At 39.4% G+C, this 23,195-nt stretch overlaps 1 protein-coding gene across 1 annotated transcript in view; it reads left to right on the top strand.

Moving 5' to 3' along the window:
* LOC119740546 (MAM and LDL-receptor class A domain-containing protein 1-like) overlaps positions 1-23,195 on the top strand; it is a 48,805-nt gene that overhangs the window by 6,705 nt on the left and 18,905 nt on the right. The window contains exons 5-11 of the mRNA XM_038215891.1: positions 19,797-19,958; positions 20,208-20,476; positions 20,711-20,789; positions 21,145-21,306; positions 21,556-21,824; positions 22,047-22,128; positions 22,548-22,706. Coding sequence (XP_038071819.1) covers positions 19,797-19,958; positions 20,208-20,476; positions 20,711-20,789; positions 21,145-21,306; positions 21,556-21,824; positions 22,047-22,128; positions 22,548-22,706 — 1,182 coding nt within the window. The remainder of the gene's footprint in view (positions 1-19,796; positions 19,959-20,207; positions 20,477-20,710; positions 20,790-21,144; positions 21,307-21,555; positions 21,825-22,046; positions 22,129-22,547; positions 22,707-23,195) is intronic.

Below are 23,195 nucleotides of genomic sequence, written 5' to 3'. Positions count from 1 at the left end.
TCGGATATTTTGTAAAACCAATTTAGCACTGACCTGCATGCACACATAAGCCTATACTGGGAAATACCTTGAAATTATAAAAGATGAAACGATTTTAACAGTGACATGGATCCTCAAGATCGACCCCATGAAGTTATCCATCTCCTCAAAATAAAATATTTCCTTTCATGCCAACAATTGGCCATGTTAGAAAATGAAAGTTCACAGTTTCAAGCTCTATTCCCTTATTTATTATCCATAAGCTTTTACACGACGATCGATTCTGTCATAAATTGAAAGCATTAAGGGTCTTGTTTACTTCCTGTGACAGCTGCTTCTCCTGAAAAATTTCACCCCAAAGGAATAACTGAATCGTCATTAATAAGTAAATGCAATGGCATGCAATTTTGTAAGCTTGACTGATATTTCTCAACTTCAAATTGTATTATAATAGCCGCACTCTGAAGATCAATAATTGTCATTTACCAGATTTGTACAATATACGGGTTAATGGTTCCTAACTCATTCCCGAGCCTAGACGTTGGTAAAATGGGAGATGGGTCAAAATCGAACTGGATAGAACATGGTTCTTAGAGCGTCAGTACATTGTCGACGTGTAATGCTGCTGGTTTTGTAGCCTGTATCTTTGTGTCTAGTCTTATGATGATTCTCTTACAGGTGTCTTTGTTGACTCTTTTATGTTGATTCTTTTATCGTATAAGGACGGCATGTATTATAAGACCAATTGAAATTCAAGGGGTTGGAGCACACTGGTGAGTTTAGTTACGGAACGAGCCTGTCCTTTGACTTTCTCCACTCTATAGATGAAAAAGACCCCCTTTACACAGGGCTGCCATCTTTGGGCCTCCCTTGAGCACCATAAACCTGGCCAGGTCGCCGTTGGAGGCTCAAAGGAGGCCGCATGGTTGCCTAGGTCGTTCAAAGGTGGTACACAGAATGGACGCCATGTCGCCGTACATTTTTGAACATGTTCAAAACAGTCGCACAAAGGTCGCCGAGGGGGTTGGTTGCTCAAATGAGACAGAAGGGAGGAACAAGCATTGCCGTGGTTGCAGAATGGATGCACAATGGTCGGCAAATGGTCGTAATAGATCCGTTCTGTTGCAAATTTTACCGTCAATCTTGGCGATATGCTTCTGCCTCCCTTGTGCCTCCTTTGGCCGACCAACAGCGTGCACTGAACGATGACTGTGGCGACCGCTGTGTCTCCATCCGGCGTTGGTTGCCGTAGGTTGCACAGGGGAAGCACAGGGCAGGCAGGCAAGTGGCTCAGTGGACGCACAGGGCGCTCGTAGCTCGACATGAAAATACCCGAAATTTGCAGTTTTGGCGGTTCAAGGGAGGCACAAGGATAGCTGGATCAGTTACATAGAAACAGGATTTTCTGGGTTTAGGCGACCATTGAGCGTCCTGGCCATTTTTTGGTCGCTCATAGGTGGTACAAAGGTCGCAGCCCTGTGCAAAGGGGCCTTAGAAAGTGAAAGTTGAGAATTTTCTCTTGTGTTTAGTTATTCGACACACCGTACAGTCTAAATGTTTGCCACGCGCGATGGAACAGCTGTTTAACTTATACATGAACCACTTTATATTCAAATTAAGGCGTACCAAAATATATTAATTGACGAGGTGAAATGAACATCAAGACATGGAATACTTTTTAATATAAAGAGTGCACTGGTGCAAGGGGAAGAGTTTCGCATCAGATATCATTACACCATCTTCTTCCTGACTTACATGATTATCAACATAAAACAATTTAAAAAAACCTCCGGTTAAAGAACCATCATTGAGACACAAAGATACATTTATTGGGCTTCAATCTACAGGCAACAAAATCAGCATCTTTACACCAGTGGCGCGCCCAGGATTTGGTGGTTTTTTTTGGGGGGGGGGGCTCAAAAAAAATTGACGTTGGTGGTGCCACTTACACCCCAATTATACTATTCGTAAACAGGCCACATTCATATCACTAAGGCCAAATTGTGGGACTAAAAAAAAAATACAAAAAAGAGGGGGAAAAATGACAACCTCTTCGTTGCTTTACACATTGGCATTTTACCGGCGCTCTCCAATGCTATAGCAACATGAACAAATGCAAGAAATCTGGAAAAATGACAATTGATCTTTCACAGTGCGGGTACAACAATACAATTTGAAATTGAGAAAAATCAGCCAAGCTAACTAAATTGCACGCAAGCATTTTGAATTGTTTTAGTTGTTCGTATGGGGTGAAATTTTCCAGGAGATACAGCTGTCACAGGAAGTAAACAAGACCCTTAATGCTTTCAATTTACGACAGAATCGATCGCCTATGAGGGTATTTTGATAATAAATAAGCGAATAGAGCTAATAACTGTAAACAGAAAAGTCTGCTGAATGACACGCTCAATTGTTAGGATTAAAAGAAATATAAATCTTCTCTTTTTAGGGGAAAGATTAATCCTTTTTTGTCAATCTTGAAGATCTCTGTCAATGTTGAAGTCGTTTCACCATTTCTAACCTCGTTATGTCCCAGAGTATGCCTGCATGTGGTAATACATAATGATGATACTCCCTTATTATACCACTGGTAACATTCATGTTAGTATCTCTAAGGCACTGAAGCCACGATACCTATCAGTTTTTGGAGAACACTATTTTTTGAACACTACACTGTCTTTTTTTTCCACACCGTGTTGTTTATAACCACTTAGTACAGCTTTTATATAAATTTGTTCGTCATCTGCAACAAATAAGTGAAATGAGCAAAATGCGTAACTAGGTTATGGCATGTATGAATACTATCCTGCATTTGTAACTCAATAATTGTACAAGGAATTATATTTTACTGACAAAGACTGGGGGAAAAAAACAGTTACACCTTTCTGTTTTCCCTTTCTATTTTCAAGATTGATGGTATATATTCTTGCCGTTGACAATGATCATCAGAAACAAGGATTAAACCTACAGTGTGTGTTACGACCAGTTTTGAAAAAATAAGATAGACATTTCATATTTTCATCAACGCCTGGTAATTGGTACTTGTGTGTTCAAAATGGTTGTACGTTTCTAGTTTGCATGATACCGTCATTAGGCCCAACAAACTATACAAAACTGTCGGGCGCGATCGGTCAATCTGCGCGATCACCCGATCGCGCTGCGCTATTGGGTGGTCTATCGTTCGTGCAGCCATCGGGCGATATCGTGCAGCTATATCAATCGATCGCGCCACGATGATGATCGCGCCCAACTTAATACATATTCAAGGTAAGCACTGCAGATCTATGTTGTAGGCCTATAAGATAGTTGAATTTATCTATATTGACGATAAGGCCAAAAAAAAAAAGTCTCCGGTTTCTGGTATGCGCGCGCGTCGCCGTAGCCATGCGCGTCGGCAAAATGAAATTTTTTTTTTTCAACACAAGATGATGTCTCAAAACCGCTAAACTCACTGGTTTGACTGGAATCCTGCTGCTGCACAATTTTAACGTGTTTTTAGATGGGGCTATGATCGAGAATAAGCTTTATGTGGCCTCTCTGGACTCCCATATATTTGCACTAAGTTTAGTCGGGCACCATTTGCAGTCATCAGCCGACATTTGAAGCCAAAAAAAAAAAAAAAACAGGTAAAAAAAAAAAAAAAGCCGCGTCGCCGCACCACTTTTGGGGCAAGCTCCATACCAGAAACCGGAGACTTTTTTTTTTTGGCCTAACACGATGCTTTGTCCTCAACGTCAAGTTTTGAAAGTTGCCCCAGTCAAATCAAGATTTATGTATAGTCATTACTTTGGAGGTTTCCGTCAGCGACGATCAACGTGTCAAGACCTCCATGTCCGGAAACTGGACATAGGCCTATTATAATGTCAACACCAGTGGCGTAGCCACCGGGGGGGGGCGTGGGGGTTTGACCGCCCCCCCCCCATGAAGCCTTGTCCCCCCCCCCCCCCCCCCCCCACTGAGATTTTGAGTTTCTAAAAAGATTATCATTGATCTAAATCTAAATAGTCGCGAATGATCCACATGATGACCACTGAGAAAGACCCTTCGACCGGCGACCGCGGACCAGTAAGCTGACAACCGGCGTGACATAGCGCATAATGATAATCTAAAATGCGTATTAACACCCACTGCACTGCTCGCTCACACCACGGAACACGTATTATAGACAGGTGGTCCGTGGGCACACAGTTTCAGCGATGTCACGCGAATCGGCACGCACAAACTTTCATTTTTATCCAACGCTGGATAAATTGGGATACATTTGCGTTTTAAGAGTGAAGGGGGGCGTATTGAAATCAAATAGAAGAATGTCATTGGGACCCCGAAACGTATCAGGTCAAATAATAATCATGTGTAGACGTGTCAGCAAGAAGATGGTGTAATGTTATCTGATGCAAAACCCTTCCACTTGCACCAGTGCACTCATTATATTAAAAAGTATTGCATGTCTTGATGTAGATTTTACTTTGTCAGTTAATAAATAGCTTTCTTGGGGGGGGGGGGGGGTTAAGCCTTAATTTGAATAATTTTAAATAGTTCATGTATTCTCTGTCAATCATGGCAAGCATTTAGAATGGGACGTGTACATGTATATAACTAAACATAGGGGTAGGTAAATTTTTATTTCACTTTTTAATGTTCTGCCCCCTTCAAAATATGTAGTGGCCTACTAGAAACAACAATCAAACATTAACACAAAAAATGGAAAAGTTAAGTTCCTTTTTACTGGCCATTTCTTGCAACATGATTGTGAAAAAGTTGTTTTTTGGTCCATAGTTGGGTGACTGTTTTTCCACTCACTTTCCCTGAGAATAGGACTGCCTTCCTAATTTGAAACTTGTTTTATGGACCTTTTCTTTGTTTGTCTGGTGCTATTATCAATAATAACGAAACGTAAACAAAAATAAGTAGACCTACCGGTACCTATAACTGCATTCCGCATACAAAGCTGCATGGGAATGTGTTTTAAACCTAATATTTTTTTTCTTTTTAAATGTAAGAATTTGTATTGGCAATGGTTAAAATTTGTAATGACATACATGAAATACACTTGAGGCAACACAAAAGGATTTACTAAAAAAAAATAAGGGAAGTTTCTTTATTTCCTCTGTTTTACTAACTTATTTCTATGCTAGACCAGTGTGGGAGAAAATAGTCTGGAGCCAAAAAATAGTTACATACACTTTGTGCACAAGGAGTCGGGGTACCATACCATATTTTCAAAATGACACTTTGAGGGCAATTTTCACGGGGGTTAACGGTCTCAAATGATTTTTTAAGTATTTTTCCATTGATTCCCATGGGTAACTACATATTTTTAGGGGGGCATCCAAAAAAGTATGGGCTAATACCCACCCCCACTAAACACAAGAGAAAACTCTCAACTTGCACTTTCTAATAAATTCTCATCTATAGAGTGGAGAAAGTCAAAGGACAGGCTCGTTTCGTAACTAAACTCATTGGTGTGCTCTGCCCCTCCCCTGTTGATTTCAATGGTCATAGATACATGCAGTGCAGTTCAGTATCAAAGTTAAACGCAAACGCATAAAACACGTAATACACATTATAGGATTTTGTTTCGTCCTCATACGAAAACAGAATCAACATAAAAAAAATCAACATAAGACACCGGTAAGATGATCAACATGAGACAAAAAGATACATTCGTTAGGCTACAAAACAAGCGGCGTTACACCATGGAGCTATAGCTATAGCTCCATGGTTACACATAGGCACTGTACCGGTGTCATATGCAAATCCGATTCCCATGAAAATCGGACCCCTTGTCCCTATTATTGGTTAATCCCTCGCACGTGACAGGTCAATCTCCCGTAAGTGATCCTAAAAACAGCTTATTCTCGTACTTAAGCATGCGCAATACTACCAATGAGTCCACATGTCATGGAGTCGGATATTCACGCTACACCTACACTCTCCAAACTGTATTCTATCCAACTTGACTTTTACCCATCTCCCATTTTTTCAATGTCTAGGCTTGGGAATGTTAGTCAGGAACCATTACCCGTATACCGTACCATGAACGGGTGTCGTGCTTTTACACTGCTAAAGCAACATGAACAAATGCAAGAAATCTGGAAAATGACATTTGATCTTTCAGAGTGCGGCTATAATAATACAATTTGAAATTGAGGAAAATCAGTCAAGTTAACCAAATTGCATGCCAATGCGGTTATTTATTAGTGACGATTCAGTTGTTCGTATGGGGTGAGTTTGGCCAGGAGAAGCAGCTGTCACAGGAAGTAAACAAGACCCTTAATGCTTTCAATTTACGACAGAATCTATCGCCGTGTATAAGCTTATGGATAATAAATAAGGGAATAGAGCTTACAACTGAGAACTTTCATTTTCTAACATGGTCAATTGTTGGGATGAAAGGAAATATAAGTTTTTGTTTGGAGGGGATGGATAAATTCTTACGGTAAGTCTTGACTTGAGGATCCATGTCACTGAAAATCATTTCACCTTTTCAAACCTCGTTATTTGCCAGCGTTGGCCTGCATGTGTATGCAGCTCAGTACTAGAGAGGTTTTATAAAAAGCCAAGATAAATATCAATTTTTTGGAGACCATTTTTTAACAACTATTTTTTTTTCAATAATCATATACCGTGTTGTTTATAAGCACTTTGTGCAGGTGTCATCAAAAAATATTTAAAAAATCGATCGTCTGTAAGATATTGGATAATGAATAAGCGAATAGAGCTAATAACTGTAAACAGAAAAGTCTGCTGAACTTTCATTTTCTAACACGCTCAATTGTTGGGATTAAAAGAAATATAAGTTTCTCATCTTCTTTTTTGGAGGAAGTGGATAAATCCTTATGGTCCATCTCGAAGATCTCTGTCAATGTTGAAGTCGTTTCACCATTTCTAACCTCGTTATGTCCCAGAGTATGCCTGTATGTGCCTGCTCAGTACTAGAGAGGTTTTATAAAAAGCCAAGATACCTATGAATATTTGAGAGCATTGTTTTAACGCTATTTTGTAAGTTACTGTCATACCGTGTCGCTATAAGAACTTTGTGCAGCTTCTACTAAAAAACATCCGGCGTCTGCCACAGTTTAGTTACATAAGAAAAAAATCGTAACTTTGGAAGTGTAGTTTTCATGACGGAACATAGGGAATATATCCTCTCTTGGAAATAGGAAGTCAATATATGTGTTGATACATTCGATTTGAAAAGCTATAGCCTACATTGTGACCAAGTAACAAAAAAAAACAGTTCGGCCGTAACGCTTGGTAACGCTTGCTTTAATTGTTCAGACGCAACAGCTGGCGCAGATACTGATCGGTTATTCATTTTGTTCGATAAACTAACTGTGAATTTTTATCAGATCATTTGAGAATCATTAATCTAACTTTCCATTGATTCAGCTGGCTCAAGTTACCCAAATGAACAGGTCCTAGTTTGATTGAAATTCCATATAATGGGAGGTTTGGATTGCCTCAGCTCAGAGTCGTCGTGACTGTTTTGGCAACAGAGAGCCACCATGGGCAAGACGGACGCCGAGCATTAGCTGTTGCTGCCCTGCTTCTTGGTAAATTCATTCTTTGATTTGCATTTGGTAGAATTTATCTGACTTTGTCTGAAACTGAGTGAGATTTTTGGGGGACAAATTTCCGCATGTATATCTTGTACAAATTGAACAATTAATCCGTATATCTTCAACTTTTGCTGTCAATTCCATTCAATTCAATTCACAGTTTTTTTTGGCTTGAACATCAGATTCAAACCAGCCAGCCGGCCTTGGAAAGCTCGGTAGTCGAGTCTTTTCACACTACTGCGCCTCAAACCCGGCTTGAACTCACCCTGGGCAAACCCACTGCCGCCCCGGGTTGAGTGCTTGATTTTTTTTGTAACCCCCGCATCGTTTCTCACTTGCAAACCAAGCTTATTTCATTCGGTTGCTGTTGATTTGAACCCTGCATGGCGAGAGTTTGAACCCGGATTGAAAATCTCAACCCTGGTCACGAGCAGGGTAAGATTTAACCCGGGGGCGAACCCGGGGTTAACAATTTTCAAGTGTGAAACGCCGCATGTTTTCAAACATGCGTCAACCCCGCGTCAGCCCCGAGATTTGTCTAGTGTGAAAGGGCATTCAAGACGTCCTCTATATAAAGCAGACGTCCTATCCGAGGAGTTTGTGATTTTTTTTTCTAAAAGGCACTCGGACAACACTGCGACGATGACGGGTAAAACTCAATTTTGAATTCAGCTAGCCTACATCTTTTCATTCACTTTGAAAACCACTGGCACTAAGATTCTATTGCGTCGATTTTACGAGCGGCAGAAGAGAACCACGACATTGTATAGGTTTTCCCGACGAATTGAAAGGGACTAAGATAATTTCTTTTTCACTGTTGATCTGTTCTACCTGTTTAAATGTTTGATCAAGGGGCTTTTTTTACGTTGACGATTTCTTGACGTGCAAGACATCGGGACACGTAATATGTTTGGAAATGGTTGTACCGTCGGGAACATTTCTCTTGCGTTATTTCTTAAATGCTTTCTTGCGAATGTCTGACCGAACACTTACCATATTCACAGGGCCCATGCAAAGTTTTCAATGCAAACCTTGAAAATACATCTTTGTGTCACATTTAACCTTAGTTGCAAGTTTTATTTTCCATTTTGAGGTGTGTTTCTGGTGCCTTCTCCGTTTTTATGCTAATGCAAAGTTTCATATTCATTAGAAAACCTGTGATGGCATTCCGAGCATGATTAATGTTACAAGGCTATTTCAGCAAAAAAAAAGTTGCTAGAATGTTGGCTATTTTGCTGTCATAAATTTCTTTTATTTGGTGATTATATATGATGTGTCAGTACATGGCAGTAGGCCAATGACCATCCCTTTCCCACAAATGTTTTCAATTAGCAAATTTTGGATGAATAATTTGAAAGAAAAAACCCTAAACTGAACAGTGTCTTCCTGAAATGACATCACAGTAACAGCGTTAGTCCGGAAAAACATGGAAACTTTTAAATGCTTAAAGAATTGCACATTTGCAGTAAGATTAGCCCAAAAAGTGTTGTCAAATATGTAGTTTTCTTACATTTCACAGAGTTGCACAAAAAAGAATTCCTGAGAAAAATTCATTGCACATACCCTTTAAGAAAGAAAGTCTATCTACGGTTTGAAGTCATCAAATATGATTTACGCTAAGGAATACGGACACTTATGAAGTCTTAAAAGATGCTTGACAAAATGTGAAACATGTTTGCCCATTAATGAAAACGAATGCCCGATCAACCCCTTACTAATGGTTTAGACGAAATTGAATGAACAACGCGATACTTTTAATATGAATGCATCTTTGATAGGGACGAGTGAAGCTAAAAGGCGATAGAATGCTTGGATAGTGAAATTAAATGATTCTTTTTGATTGTCGAATGCCGATCTGCATGATCTTTCAATTTCAATCTAAATCGAATGAGCCAGGCGTTAAATTGAATGAAAACTTGGTGAAATTGGCCGGGAAAACCTATATAAGGCAATTTGGCTGCCGAAATATATACTTTTATGGGTTGTGATGTATATGTTTTTCATGTTATTTTCGTGGGCGTCGCCACAATTGTTTCTAGAGAGGGCGAAACATATTTCCCCCAAAAAAAACCCTGTATTTCTCAACATATTCTCGATTTATCAGTTTAAGAGGGGGGCAGGGACATTTTGCTCCCCCCCACCCACCCATTAAATTTGAATTTACACCACTTTGACTTCGCGCCTCTTTTTCTTTCTTTTTTTCTCTTTTTTTTCCTTCCTTTTTGTTGGGGGGGGGGGGGCTTTTCCGTGGGGGGCAAGCGCCCCCTTGCGCCCCCCCCCTCGCAACGCCCATGGTTACTTTGAATTTTTTTTTTTTTTTTTTCAAACGCAGACTCTCTATGTAAAAAACTGATTTTTTTTTTTTTTTTTGGCTTGTGTTTCCCAAATAGTGGCATTTGCTGCAGGAGGCGTTATAAAGGGTAAGTGAAAAGAATCCGTTTTCTTAAGCACATTGAAGACAACGTTTTTAACTTGTGTAAATTGTACATGTCATGCATGTGCTTTGGCACTGGGATTGTACATTTCCATCACAATGCCTGGGCCACTCACGCACAATGCCTGGGCCACTCACGTATTGGCAAGAGCCTTATAACCAATATTGTCTGGTGTTGTTGAAATAAAAGCAGATGTTTTTTCTGCTTAGGATCCCAAGAGAATATTCGAAAATAACATCGTTGGGATTAAGATTCACTGATGAAACCAACTTCACGGTTTACACAACCTGTCTCTACGGTTTACACAACGCTCTGACAACTCGACCGTTGTACAAGGCGAATATAACGTGTAGATAACTCGACTTAGAAACCAGAAATGTCGAGTTCCGTGATCACGTTGCTTTTATACGGAAGCTTATATAGGATATGGCCTCAAAAAAATGGCCCACTCTTTCGCCCAGACGGATTGCTATTTCGCCCCGGACGAATTAGTATTTGAGCTGAAAATAGCTTAAAATTATTAAAAACATTTTGGGGAAGTTAATAAAGACGTTTGTTGGGTGATCGGGCTGCTCATCTCACTTTTTTGTGGGGTGATTTGGATATTTCTCCTCGACCTTTCTTCAAAACGGTTCTTATAAACTATGTATTATATGGTTTATAAAGTATGTAGAAGTATGAGTAAAGTCACTGAAGCGAAGTAAAGCATAAATAAAGTCACTGAAAAATGGCGCAGCTGGGTGTCTCCTGAGCTGCCCATGCCAGCCATATGTCAGTCTTGAGAACAGCACCTTGCGGTGAACGCCTTGTTTCATTGCGTCCGTGCCTTCGACTCCCGAGACTCACCCCGGCCAGGCTTGGCGGAATCTAAGGTAAGACAGTCAACTGCAACATTGGCGACTAGAATAAATCAGTTATTTAAAATGTTCTACATTTTTTTTGCGTTTGTTGAAAAAAATCAAAAACAAATTTCATTGACTAGTATTATATTTAATGAACGATGTATCTCCGCTTTTGCTGAAAGACATTTCATTAGGCCAGACTTGTCAAACCAACAACATGTTGTTGATATGGTTTGTTGACATGTACATGTATTAAGGTTTGAAATTGTTTTCATAATTACATAGTGTTGTGTTTAATATAGAAGCTGTTATATCCATAAAGTGTGCAGCGGATTTTGGTACATGAAATTTGATTAACCGAAATAACTACTATTGGCAGCCTAAATTGCGTTAATACTGCCAATCAGGTCAAACTGTTGGGCGTCACTTCCAACAGAAGGCGTTGGCAGTATCGAAAGTGACCGGCTGTCGATACAGCCCAAATAACAGCTTCTTCGTAATGTAATATTCATTTAAGTAAGTAAGGGGGTATTAATATAACAATCATGGTGATTAATATCAACAAAGCTTTGTCCAAAGAACTAGCCACTCTTCCGGGCATAGGGTTGAAATTTGCTCAGATTATAAGTTCTGTCAGAAACCAAAAGGGCAATGTAACGACTGAGACGACTTCCATGAGACCCCACCCCTTCAATCCAAACTACATGAATTGTCAGGAAAGGGTTAATAACCGTTGAATACACTGAAACGGAAAAATGTAATGAGTCCCCTAAACCAGACCTCAAGCCTGACCCAAATATTGCTCTACTGGCTACTTAAATGAGTACGTTGATCAAAGTTGTAGAGGCAAATACTGAACCGTCGGGATGCTGAGGAAGACTGTCGTCAAATTGTGTCAGAATTCATCTCCATTGTTTCTTGTAATTAGGAAGAGGCCAAAAAGTGGTGCTCAGACTTCCAAAAATTGTGTGTTGGGCTTACACTTTTGAAATCGCGCAAGAACCAAGGCCCGAAGTAAGTGGCCAACAAAATCCCCTTTATAGCCGGCTCCTGTTGGAGACAGTCGCCCCATACTTTACACCCCGCGGTACGCAGCAACCCGACAATGATAACCCTTGTGGCACAAGAGGTAGCTAACCTACGAGATATATTTGCATCAAGGAAGTGCTGGGCTACTGCATGAAAAACACCGAACGTTGGTATGGTGTTGAATTTCCTTAAAGGATACACAATTTAAAGGAATGTTGGCCAATGGTATTGTCGGAGCAACTTTTGACATGACAATTTAAAAAACTAAATAAAAGAGATGAACATCTTTTTAAATTAAAAACTTAGCAAGACTCTCAAACTTGCATGTTGATTTTTTCAGGACGGAATTTAGAAAAGGAGAAAATTCCGCCCTGATTCGTATTGTGTGTGTTTAAAGTTTTAGGAGAAACAACCCTACGAACACAAACGAGTAGGCACGAAATAAATAGAATGGTTCCATTTTATTGTCATGACTAGTTTGACATATTGTCCTCAGAAAACAAGGGGAAAAGGACATTCATATTGAAATGTGAGAGAATTTATTTATTCTATTTCTTTAACGTATCCTTTTGCTCAAAGAAAAATAACAAAGTGGGGAAAATGTACTTACTATTTATTATGAAATATAATAGTAAATGAGATACATTTGGTGAATATTAAATTTCGGTTTATGTAATCATCGACCCGTAATGCTAACAGAACTCTGCGCGTAATTAAAAAAACCTCCCCTAATTATAGGTTTTCCCGGACAATTTCGGAAAATGTGTACAATAATTTGTAAAAGAAGCTTTCGTTTTCGTGCGAAATAGAATGAACGTTTCAAATCGCTGTTTCTATTTAACAAATAATAGTTCTATTTCCATGAAGGTGCATTCTGTCGTAAAAACTCAGCGAACGAATTCCCGAATGTGCACTGAATTTGGTTTATCGAGATTTCATTTTTGCGCGAAATCGAAGGCACATCTGCAATCCTGTTTTCCTTTTAATTTATCATCAATCTACTACGCTAATGTGTAGCCGAATTCCCAAGCAGTGTTACGTTTGCCTGGTCAAGCATTAGAATTCACTTATGTGTTCACAAAAGTAACATATGACGAATGGTTGATTGAATGATTGAATTTTTGAATATTCGTGATGATTGAGCTAAACCAAAGTGATGTAGTCTTTGAAAACATACCAACTATTGTAATAAATCCTACATAAAAAACCTAAGATAAAGACAATCGTTCTTTTTTTTTGCTCAGCATTTGCCACAATCCCATCATGTAACCACGCACAACACAACACAAATGTCCTCCGGATCCCATGTAACATGACACGTGATGTTTCCCTTTACCGTTCCAATAATATTCCTACAAGATTATTTTGATTGATTTATTTTTGGAAAGATTTATATCTTTCTCACGTTTCATCTTCCATTTTCAAATCAGCCTTTGTTTACATAAGAACAAGCACATCAATGATCCATTAGGCCTACAATACATTGATTAACCAATGAATCAATCAAAGCTGTATCATGATTTGTCTAGGCTGTACACTTTATTTTAAATGAATGCAGACTTTGCAAATTTAAATTATGACAAATGAAAAGAATGCACAATTCAGCCCGTGTCACAAGAACAAATCGATTTTCTGCGAAATGGATTGCACATTCGTAATAATCGGCAATGCATCCGTCGAACCGAAATCCAAATCACGTATTTGTAATCATTGAAATGAAACGTAATGCACATTCATTTTTTTGAAAGATGCAATATGAAATCAAATGCTAGTTATTGCCAAAATGAAACCCCAATATACGTCGCTCTCAAAATCAGCGCCAAATTGAATTTGTGTTGAACAAAATACTTCAAATGCACATTTTCCAAAATTGTCCGGGAAAACCTGTTAGTTGGGTATTTACAGGGAACCCTCCGTGCACCCCCCCCCCCCCTCAGAACTAACTTTCACCAATTTGTGGGGTGCCTTTTAGGGTCCTAAAACACATTTTGGATGTTAACAGTAAAAACAATCCAATGCTTCCCCTTAGATATCCAAGATGGCGGCCAGTATGGCCCGTCCAAAATGGTAATAACTTGGAAAAAGGCATATATCAGCTAAATAATGTGATAAAATCATTTTAAAAATCGTAAGTTATAAGAAATTGACCCTTACAAATTCATTTCTGGTATCCCTTTTTTGCTATCATGCTTAAAATTAATGTTGGCGGCCAGGAATGCGGCCAATATGGTAAAAAGAAAATTGAAAAAGGCATATACATGTATCGTCGAAATAATGTGATAAAAGCATCAATGAACTTGTTAGTTATGTGTTTTTTTACCCTCGCAAATTCAATTCTGGTTTTCTTTCGCTATCATGATTCAAATTCGAAATGGCGGCCAATATGGCGTCAAATATGGCAGCCAATAGGCCTATGGCCGCCTTATTGGTAAAAAGACGAAAAAGTCATATATCGTCCAAATAATGTGATAAAAGGATCAACAAAATTGTTAGTTATTATGTTTTTTACCCTCACAAATTCATTGCTGGTATCTCTTTTTTGCTATCATGCTTCAAATTCAAAATGGCGGCCAATATGGCGTAAAATATGGGGGCCAACATGCCCGCATTATTGGTAAAAAAAAAAATAGCAAAGCGTCATATATCAGCCAAATAATGTGGTCTCTATCTCCTGGATGGATAGATTTGACCTCTTTCACTGCGCTGCCTGTACCGGCCCTTTGAGGCGGGTATGATCACAGGCGCGGTTCTAGAGCCAATATTTTGGGGGGCTAGCAGGGTGGATCCAGAATTTTTTCAGGAAGGCGTGCTGAATTGCATACCGGTTATTTTCTCCGGACACTTAGGCCTCCGAAAAACAAAAGGTGGGGGAGGGGGCTCGTGCCATATTTTCAATGAGGGCTACACAAAATTGGGGGGGGGGGGGCTAGACAAGATTGGGGGGGGGCTAAACCCCGGTATTTTTGCCCCTCTTGGCCGGTACAACAGCCATGTGGTTGCGAAGGGTGAATTCTAAAGGTTACGTAACACTTTATTTTGAATGAAACTACATGTGCACAGACACGTTCGCACAGCCAGGAGACATCTGTGAAAATTAATTTCTCCCGTTTGGAAGACCGCATCCTCATGCAACTTTCAGGGTTTATTTCCCTTATGGTTTATTGCACTCTTGGAAATCAATTTCTAATTTACGTCTTTAGATCAGAAACGTCTTTACGTCTTTGAATCAGACATTGATTAGAATTTGATTTCCGAGGGTGCATGATCCCCCCTTCTTCCCACCCGACTATTATAATGATCCAATTATGTGCTAAAACTCGTTGTGATGTGTTCATTACTTTTAGTCATTCGTGAATTTGATATCGGGTTTCACGCATATGCCGACGATATTCAGCTATATGCCGAATTTGAACCTCGAACTGAGGGTAATTGTCAGGGCGTGCTATCCAAGCTATTCTCACGTGTTTCCATGATTAACAAATGGATGATTCACAACATGCTGCAGTTAAACCAGGACAAAACCGAATTCTTTCTCTTTGCGAACATCCGTATTTTACCGACATTCTCTGACCTTGAGCTGAAATTAGGTAGTCTTTCTATTCCTGTTTCCAAGTCCATTAAGAACTAGGTGTCACCTTGGATGGTTCTCTAAATATGTCCCAGCAAGTTAATTTTCTTTGCAAGACCATTAACTTCCACATACGTTATCTCTGGCGCATTCGCCGATTCATTACACAAGATGCCTGCCATCAGGCCGTCAGAGGTCTTGTCCTGTCCCGTCTAGACAACGCCAATTCTCTCTTGCTCGGTGCACACGATTCAGACCTTAGGCGCTCGTAGCACCTTTAAAATAAAGCTGCTCGGCTAGTCTTTGTGTGTGTGTGGACGGGACCAACCCTCTGCTGACCTGTTGGTAGAGCTTCACTGGCTCCCTGTCAAGCAGCGGATCTCCTTTAAAATTCTCACCCTACTATACAAGTGCCTTCGTGCTCTATCCCCAACCTACTTGACCAACCTCATACAGTTACTCAATGCTTCAGCTTCCCACAGACACCGATTCTGCTCATCTTCTGATCACACCCGGCTTTCTCTCCCAAGATCCAACAAGAGAGCCGGGGATAACTCTTTCAAGGTTGCAGCGCCGCATCCTTGAAACGAGCTTCCTGTTGATCTGAGAGAGGCGGAGTTGGTGTCAACTTTCAAGCGTTCTTTAAATACTTTCCTTTTCCCAGATCTCTCTTAATGCCTCTGTCCCCCCCCCCCCCCCCCCATGTTGTTATTGTTAGTACTGCTTTGTTGTCCCGACCCCTCTGTGTTTTCCTCCTTTTTGTTAGGCGCTGTGATCTTGGTAGAGCGCGTTATAAGACACGTTATCGTAATTTCTTTGCACCATGGGAGACAACGGTCATTAGGGGGACATTTTCATGTCTCCCTAATGTCACAGCCCCCCTTTAGAGGCACAATTTTGTTGTCGCAATTAGATTGTATTTGTTGCTTTAATTAGTGAACATACCGAAATTCGTGGGAAAAGGACAAGGGAATATTGGGTTGGGGCACATTTATGTTTGAACAACTTTGTGCACAAGTCTATGGGGATGTCTAGCTCCCAAATGTCCAATACAGGGTAATTATTATCATTTTTATTATAATTATTTATATTATTTTACTAACAGCTAGGATAGGGCGACAGATTTTGCTAACTCCGTCCACAATAGGGCGACACACCTTATTAAGGCGACATATAACTGTCGCCCTTTTGTGAAAACGACCCTTAGGACAAGGAATGTGCATAAAAACCTTTTCCACGAGCTATTAATTAATAAATATCACCTTTTTTGCCGGCTTCCGCATTAGTCGATACCGAGACCCACGCCAAGTCACGCCAGGCGACACTAATGAATATGCTAATATACCCGTCGTTATTGTGCCGCCAGGCCAAAATTGGTCAACCGTAGCGCCTATACGGCGCTATGCAAACCATGCAAGTGGGTCGGGTAGGAAAAATCCTCGTCGAGATTTTCCTTAGAGATAGTTCAAGCAGTAACACAAGCGTTAGCAACAACAGATTAAGCCTAAATTTGGAATATACTTCGATGGTATAAGTGTTGAACTACTCGTAAAAAATAACAACTTTTTCGTAAATTCCTAGAATTTGAAGACGTTTTCCAACGATTACTTCCAGACTTGAAGGTCTGCTTTACCAGTAACCAGTATTGAGGTTTTGGCATCGATGACGGCCTTTTTTTCACTGACTTGAAATTTATAATTTCTTCCGTTACAATTTAACATTTTAATCATACTGAGCATATTTTCTGAGAAACACATCGTTCCAAAGGCCATGTTTTTGGGGGTTTACGAATTTACCATGCTTCGCCTTCGCGACCATAATGGCGGTTTTGCTCCAGTATCTCGGCGACACTTCAAAGTCAATCAACGAACAACCTACTGGTACGCAGCCTGTCAGCCTCCAGAGTTAAACAAAGAGTTCTAAGCGGATTAGTGTCTATTGTATGAAGATGTGCGTAAACAAGCTTCCAGACTCTATCTTTCCACAGATGGATGGCTAGCATATATTTATTCATTGCATTTCGTTTTAGCGTATTACCTAACAGTTTGGTTTCAATGAAAGTAAAATCTACCAAAAGAGATAGCAGAAAACACCGAATTAATTATCATTACTCTGGCCGGTTGCTCTGCCGGTTTGAAGAGGATTAAACTAGCCGGCCGAGCAAAGGGCTGGCCTGTACCGGTCGTCACCGACACCACGAAGTAACACTCTACCGTGTTAAAGCATGTTTTTTTCGATTTTCAGTTTTTTGGATTTTTAAACATTATTCATCAAGGCCTACCATTGCACGAAGTTTCAAACCTTCAAGAGCTTTGCTTTAATAATTACGCTAAGTATCCATGGCAACTTTTGCCAAAAGTGACAATTTTCGTTTTCACGAAGTAACACTCAAGTTCCATTTCCATTGCAATGCATGGCGTGCACTCTGCTCATAAGTGAGCAAAAACGTTTTCACGAAGTAACACTCTTTTTGTAACAAGTTGTATGAGCGCGCGCGCGCTGACCTGAAGTTGCACTTTCCTCGTGTTAAATACATTGGAGAGTGTTACTTCGTGAAAACGAAAATTTACAGTTACGAGTGAAAAACAGCAGATTTAATCAATTCAATTCATCAAGTGTCCACAACGAGAAACCCAACTGAAAATACTCTGTCGTTTTGACGCAAAGTGTTGTTTTAGAAGGCGTTCAAGTTTAGTTGCCGTTTTCTCCGATTGCTAGTTTTTACTGGTATGTAGATGGGTGTTACTTCGTGGTGTCGGTGACGCGGTACTTAATCCGGCCGGTAATGGCAGCCTGGCCGGAATTTGGAACATGTTAGAAAAATGCAAGTAAGACAAATCCAGATATGCAATGAAGTCTCAAGTACATAATATCAACTTTCACTTATACATATCACTTACATTTATGGCCAACATATGGTTATTCTCAACATTGACCATTTTTGGCAGCCACATTGGCAGCCAAATTGAATTTGATTCATCGAAGCAAAACCAAAAAATGCTTGAAATGAATTTGTATGGGCTAAGAGCATGTTTCTAATAATTAAATGCATGCATTTATCATATTATTTTTTTGCGTCATCAGGCGCAGGGTGATAGGGCGCCAACTTTGTTCCTATTAGTTGCGAATATTTTATCTAAGAAAACACCGATGAAGTTCAGCATAACAACTTCCAAATTTGAAAACTGATCACTTAGGTTTTGAAATGTTTCATGGCATATTTTATTTGTACATTACTTCCGGTTAGATGACGTCATCGGCTGAAATGTGCAAAATGAATTAGGATTTACAATGTAATTGCGACCAGATATACACATGCGAGGTACACATGTTTAGCGAAAAGAACTAAAAAAAAAAACATAAAACGGATGTAAACGTGTATATAGAAATTACACCTCCGGTTTGATGACGTCATAACATTAGGATGCCTTTCGTCAACAACAGAGCTGAAATCTTTATTGGAAATTCGGTAAAATTACATCAAATGGTTTTTAAATTTAAAAAGAATTATAAATAGTTTCTTTGACGTGTTCTAGGTTATGACGTCATCATGTCATTCTTTGTAATTGGAATCCCCTATTTAACATTTTACTAGAATTGTAATAAAGTGCAGCAGTATTTAAGTTATGTATTCATTTGAGCCGTTTTGAGTTCAAACAGTAATCCAACAGGGAGAAATACTAATCCGCCCTGGCGAAACAGTAATCCGCCAGGTGCGAAACAGTAATCCGCCAGGGCGAAACAGTAATCCGCCAGAGGCGAAACAGTAATCCGCAAGGGGCGAAACAGTAATCCGCCAGGGCAAAACAGTAATCCGCCAGGGCGAAACAGTAATCCGCCAGGGCGAAACAGTAATCCATCAGAGGCGAAACAGTAATCCGCAAGGGGCGAAACAGTAATCCGCCAGGGCGAAACAGTAATCCGCAAGGGCGAAACATTAATCCACCCGGGCTAAAAAGTAATCCGCCCGAGCGAAATAGTGAGCCGCAATTTTTTTTTTTGACATGGGCTGAATAAACTTCCGTAGAAATGTCTTTTTTTTCACGACAAGCAGTGCATTTTTTTTTGCAATACCGTGACTCATCAGTGAATTTTGTAGTGTGCAACAATAAATTGTGGAAAAAAATCACGATGCGGGCAAATATCACAATATTTCACAAAATACACGTCTACTGTTAAAAGCTACATTATTTTGTTGTTTGAATTCCACCCTTTTACGATTTTTGATATAATTACACAACATACCGGTAGTGATTACACAACAAAGTTATGATCTTACTGTTGGAGTCGATAGAATAGGCTGATTAAAAGCTACATTATGTTGTTGCTTGAATTCCACCCTTTTACAATTTTTGATATAATTTAACACAATTGTTCACAGGTAGGCCGACCGTGCCATTGATGGATTTGAAATGTGACTTCGATTCCTACAACCTATGTCGATTCAACAACAGCCAGAACGATGACTTCGATTGGACACTCGATAACGGTGGCACACCCAGCTCAGGCACTGGGCCTAATGCAGACCACACTCTAGGAACTTGTAAGTTAAACCAACAAGAAAAGCACGTATATATGCGTGAACATGTAAACTTGTATTTTAATTGATACATGGAATACCTTAGATTTTCGATCATCAAGTTATTTTCGTATGCCCTCATGCAGCTACTTCACTACCGTATGCTGATATTTTACCAAAATTAGGTTAAATCTTAAGTTTGCAATTTTCAACCTAAACATTATCAATGTTTACCTGAATTAATGTTCTCCATCCCCACAATTGTTTTTACAGCAAATGGTGTCTACATCTACACTGAAGCATCGATTCCAAGACTTCCATCCGATAAAGCTCGACTAGACAGCCCCAAAGCCATTGCACCTGCCACTGGTGCGTGTGTCAGATTTTGGTACCACATGTACGGAACAGGCATGGGATCATTGACGGTCTACACAGGTGATGGTCAAGGTGGTCTTGGCCCTGCCCGCTGGTCAGCGAATGGTACCTCTGGTAACAAGTGGTTCGACGCATCAATAGATATTGACCCTGGGGTTGAATTTCAGGTAAGCAAGCGAAAGGTTTGTTGTATGGTTCAGAGTTAGAAAAATGCTTGATTAGAAACAGTCACTTAAGAAAAAAATCATCAAAATACCAACAATAATTAATACGTGTCAGGAAGTTTGATAACCTATTTTATTTGCTTGGATTTATCTGAAGAACAGCTACTTAAGTCTTTATGGTAACGATGTTTGTTGAGGTTTGTTTTTGTTTCACTTTGTATTTCTTTATTTATGCAGGTGTCTTTTGTGGGTGAATGTGGAAGTGATTTTACAAGTGACATAGCTATTGATGACATCAGCGTTCATGAAGAAAAATGTAGTACGTATTATTTGATTCCTTGTATATTATGTATTATCAATTGCTTCACATACTGACATATATTTAACATATTCTGGAAAAACAAGTTCTAGTTTAACGAATTAAAAATAGGACCACAAAAATCATCAGACAGTTGGTGGGAAACGCTGTTAAAGAAAAAGATACAGTTTCAATCTGGAACCGTGTAACGTGTGGTGTTTAAATTACACAACATACCGGTAGTGATTACACAACAAAGTTATGATCTAACTGTTGGAGTCGATAGAATAGGCTGATTAAAAGCTACATTATTTTGTTGCTTGAATTCCACCCTTTTACAATTTTTGATATACTTTAACACAATTGTTCACAGGTAGACCGACCGTGCCATTGATGGATTTGAAATGTGACTTCGATTCCTACAACCTATGTCGATTCAACAACAGCCAGAACGATGACTTCGATTGGACACTCGATAACGGTGGCACACCCAGCTCAGGCACTGGGCCTAATGCAGACCACACTCTAGGAACTTGTAAGTTAAACCAACAAGAAAAGCACGTATATATGCGTGAACATGTAAACTTGTATTTTAATTGATACATGGAATACCTTAGATTTTCGATCATCAAGTTATTTTCGTATGCCCTCATGCAGCTACTTCACTACCGTATGCTGATATTTTACCAAAATTAGGTTGAATCTTAAGTTTGCAATTTTCAACCTAAACATTATCAATGTTTACCTGAATTAATGTTTTCCATCCCCACAATTGTTTTTACAGCAAATGGTGTCTACATCTACACTGAAGCATCGAGTCCAAGACTTCCATCCGATAAAGCTCGACTAGACAGCCCCAAAGCCATTGCACCTGCCACTGGTGCGTGTGTCAGATTTTGGTACCACATGTACGGGACAGGCATGGGATCATTGACGGTATACACAGGTGATGGTCAAGGTGGTCTTGGCCCTGCCCGCTGGTCAGCGAATGGTACCTCTGGTAACACGTGGTTGGAAGCAGCAATAGATATTGCTCCTGGGATTGAAATTCAGGTAAGAAACTAAAAAAGCTTCCTGTCACAAAGATGGCTCACTAAAATAGAAGACACTATTAATAATGTAGGGAATAGTTTTTTTCTCAGAAACCAAATCGTGTCAAGAAGTTTAATAACCAATTTTGTTAGCTTGGGATAAACTGAAGCCCAGCTGTATATGTCCAGATGTTTTCTTGTATAACTCTCTACTCTGTATTCCTTTATTCCTTTATTTCTGTAGGTTTCTTTTGTTGGTGAACGCGGAAATGATTTCACAGGTGACATGGCTGTTGATGACATCAGCGTTGATGAAGGCCAATGTAGTACGTTTTCTTTTGTCTTATTTTTTATTCAATAAATGTACTTACTAACAAATATTACAAAAGGGAAAATGGAGAAATCCAATGTTAAAAACGCTTCACGAATCAAACTTTAAAAAAGCAGACAGCTCAATTCACACAGATAGCGGAATATCGCACTAGTACCAAAAGAATGCAAGCTGAAAATCTCAATTGGATAATTCCTTAAAATTATCAGAAATAACACATTTTCAATCAGTGTTGCAGGCCAAGTTTATGATTGACAGTAAAAGGTTGATTTTAGTAAAGAGCTATACGGAGAGCATAAAACTACTTTTTTTAATGATGTATTTCATTTTTTATTATTTGTTTGTCACAACGAATTCTGTCTGTGTACTCCTTCCTTTTACTCGTCTAATATTATTTTCTATCTCTGTCAACAGACCCAACTGTGCCATTGCCAGTCTTGAATTGTGACTTCAATTCCAACAACCTTTGTCAATTCATAAACAACCAGAACGATGACTTTGATTGGACACTCAATGACGGCAACACCCCAAGCACAGATACTGGGCCTGACTCAGACCACTCTACAACAAATTGTAAGTTAAATCATACGCAGTAAAAATTAATTAAAAAAGCACATTTGAAAAGAATTTTCTTCCTGCCCTGTGAATTTCTGCACGATGAGGTAAGGTGTTTCTGAAGGTTTTCATTTCTTTTCTCTCATGCTGCTTGACCTATGCTTATTCCTTTCCCTTACCAGATTTTGATCAAACTTGATTTTCATCTCTGAGTTTGAAAGTTTTGACTTTTCCAAAAAGAAAAAACAAAAATTGAAACAAAATTTAAAAAGGAAAATTACTACACTTGATAGCCTTGAAAAGATAAACTGCCTGTGAGGATATCAAGCTTCATCAAAAATATTGATGACAGATTCAAATTGCTCCTTTCGCTGGCGATAACAAACCTTCCCACGTTAGAAAGAGACTTTGGACCAAAAAGCGGTTCATTTTAAGTGATGGAATTCATCATCCTTACACTTATCGCACTATTCCCTCATCTAATTCACAAAAACTGTTGCCGTCCAC

Source organism: Patiria miniata, unplaced genomic scaffold, assembly GCF_015706575.1.
Source record: "Patiria miniata isolate m_02_andy unplaced genomic scaffold, ASM1570657v1 HiC_scaffold_5, whole genome shotgun sequence".
Lineage (NCBI taxonomy): Eukaryota > Metazoa > Echinodermata > Asteroidea > Valvatida > Asterinidae > Patiria > Patiria miniata.
The sequence above is the reverse complement of the archived record's forward strand: the minus strand, read 5'-3'. Positions and strand labels throughout refer to the sequence as shown.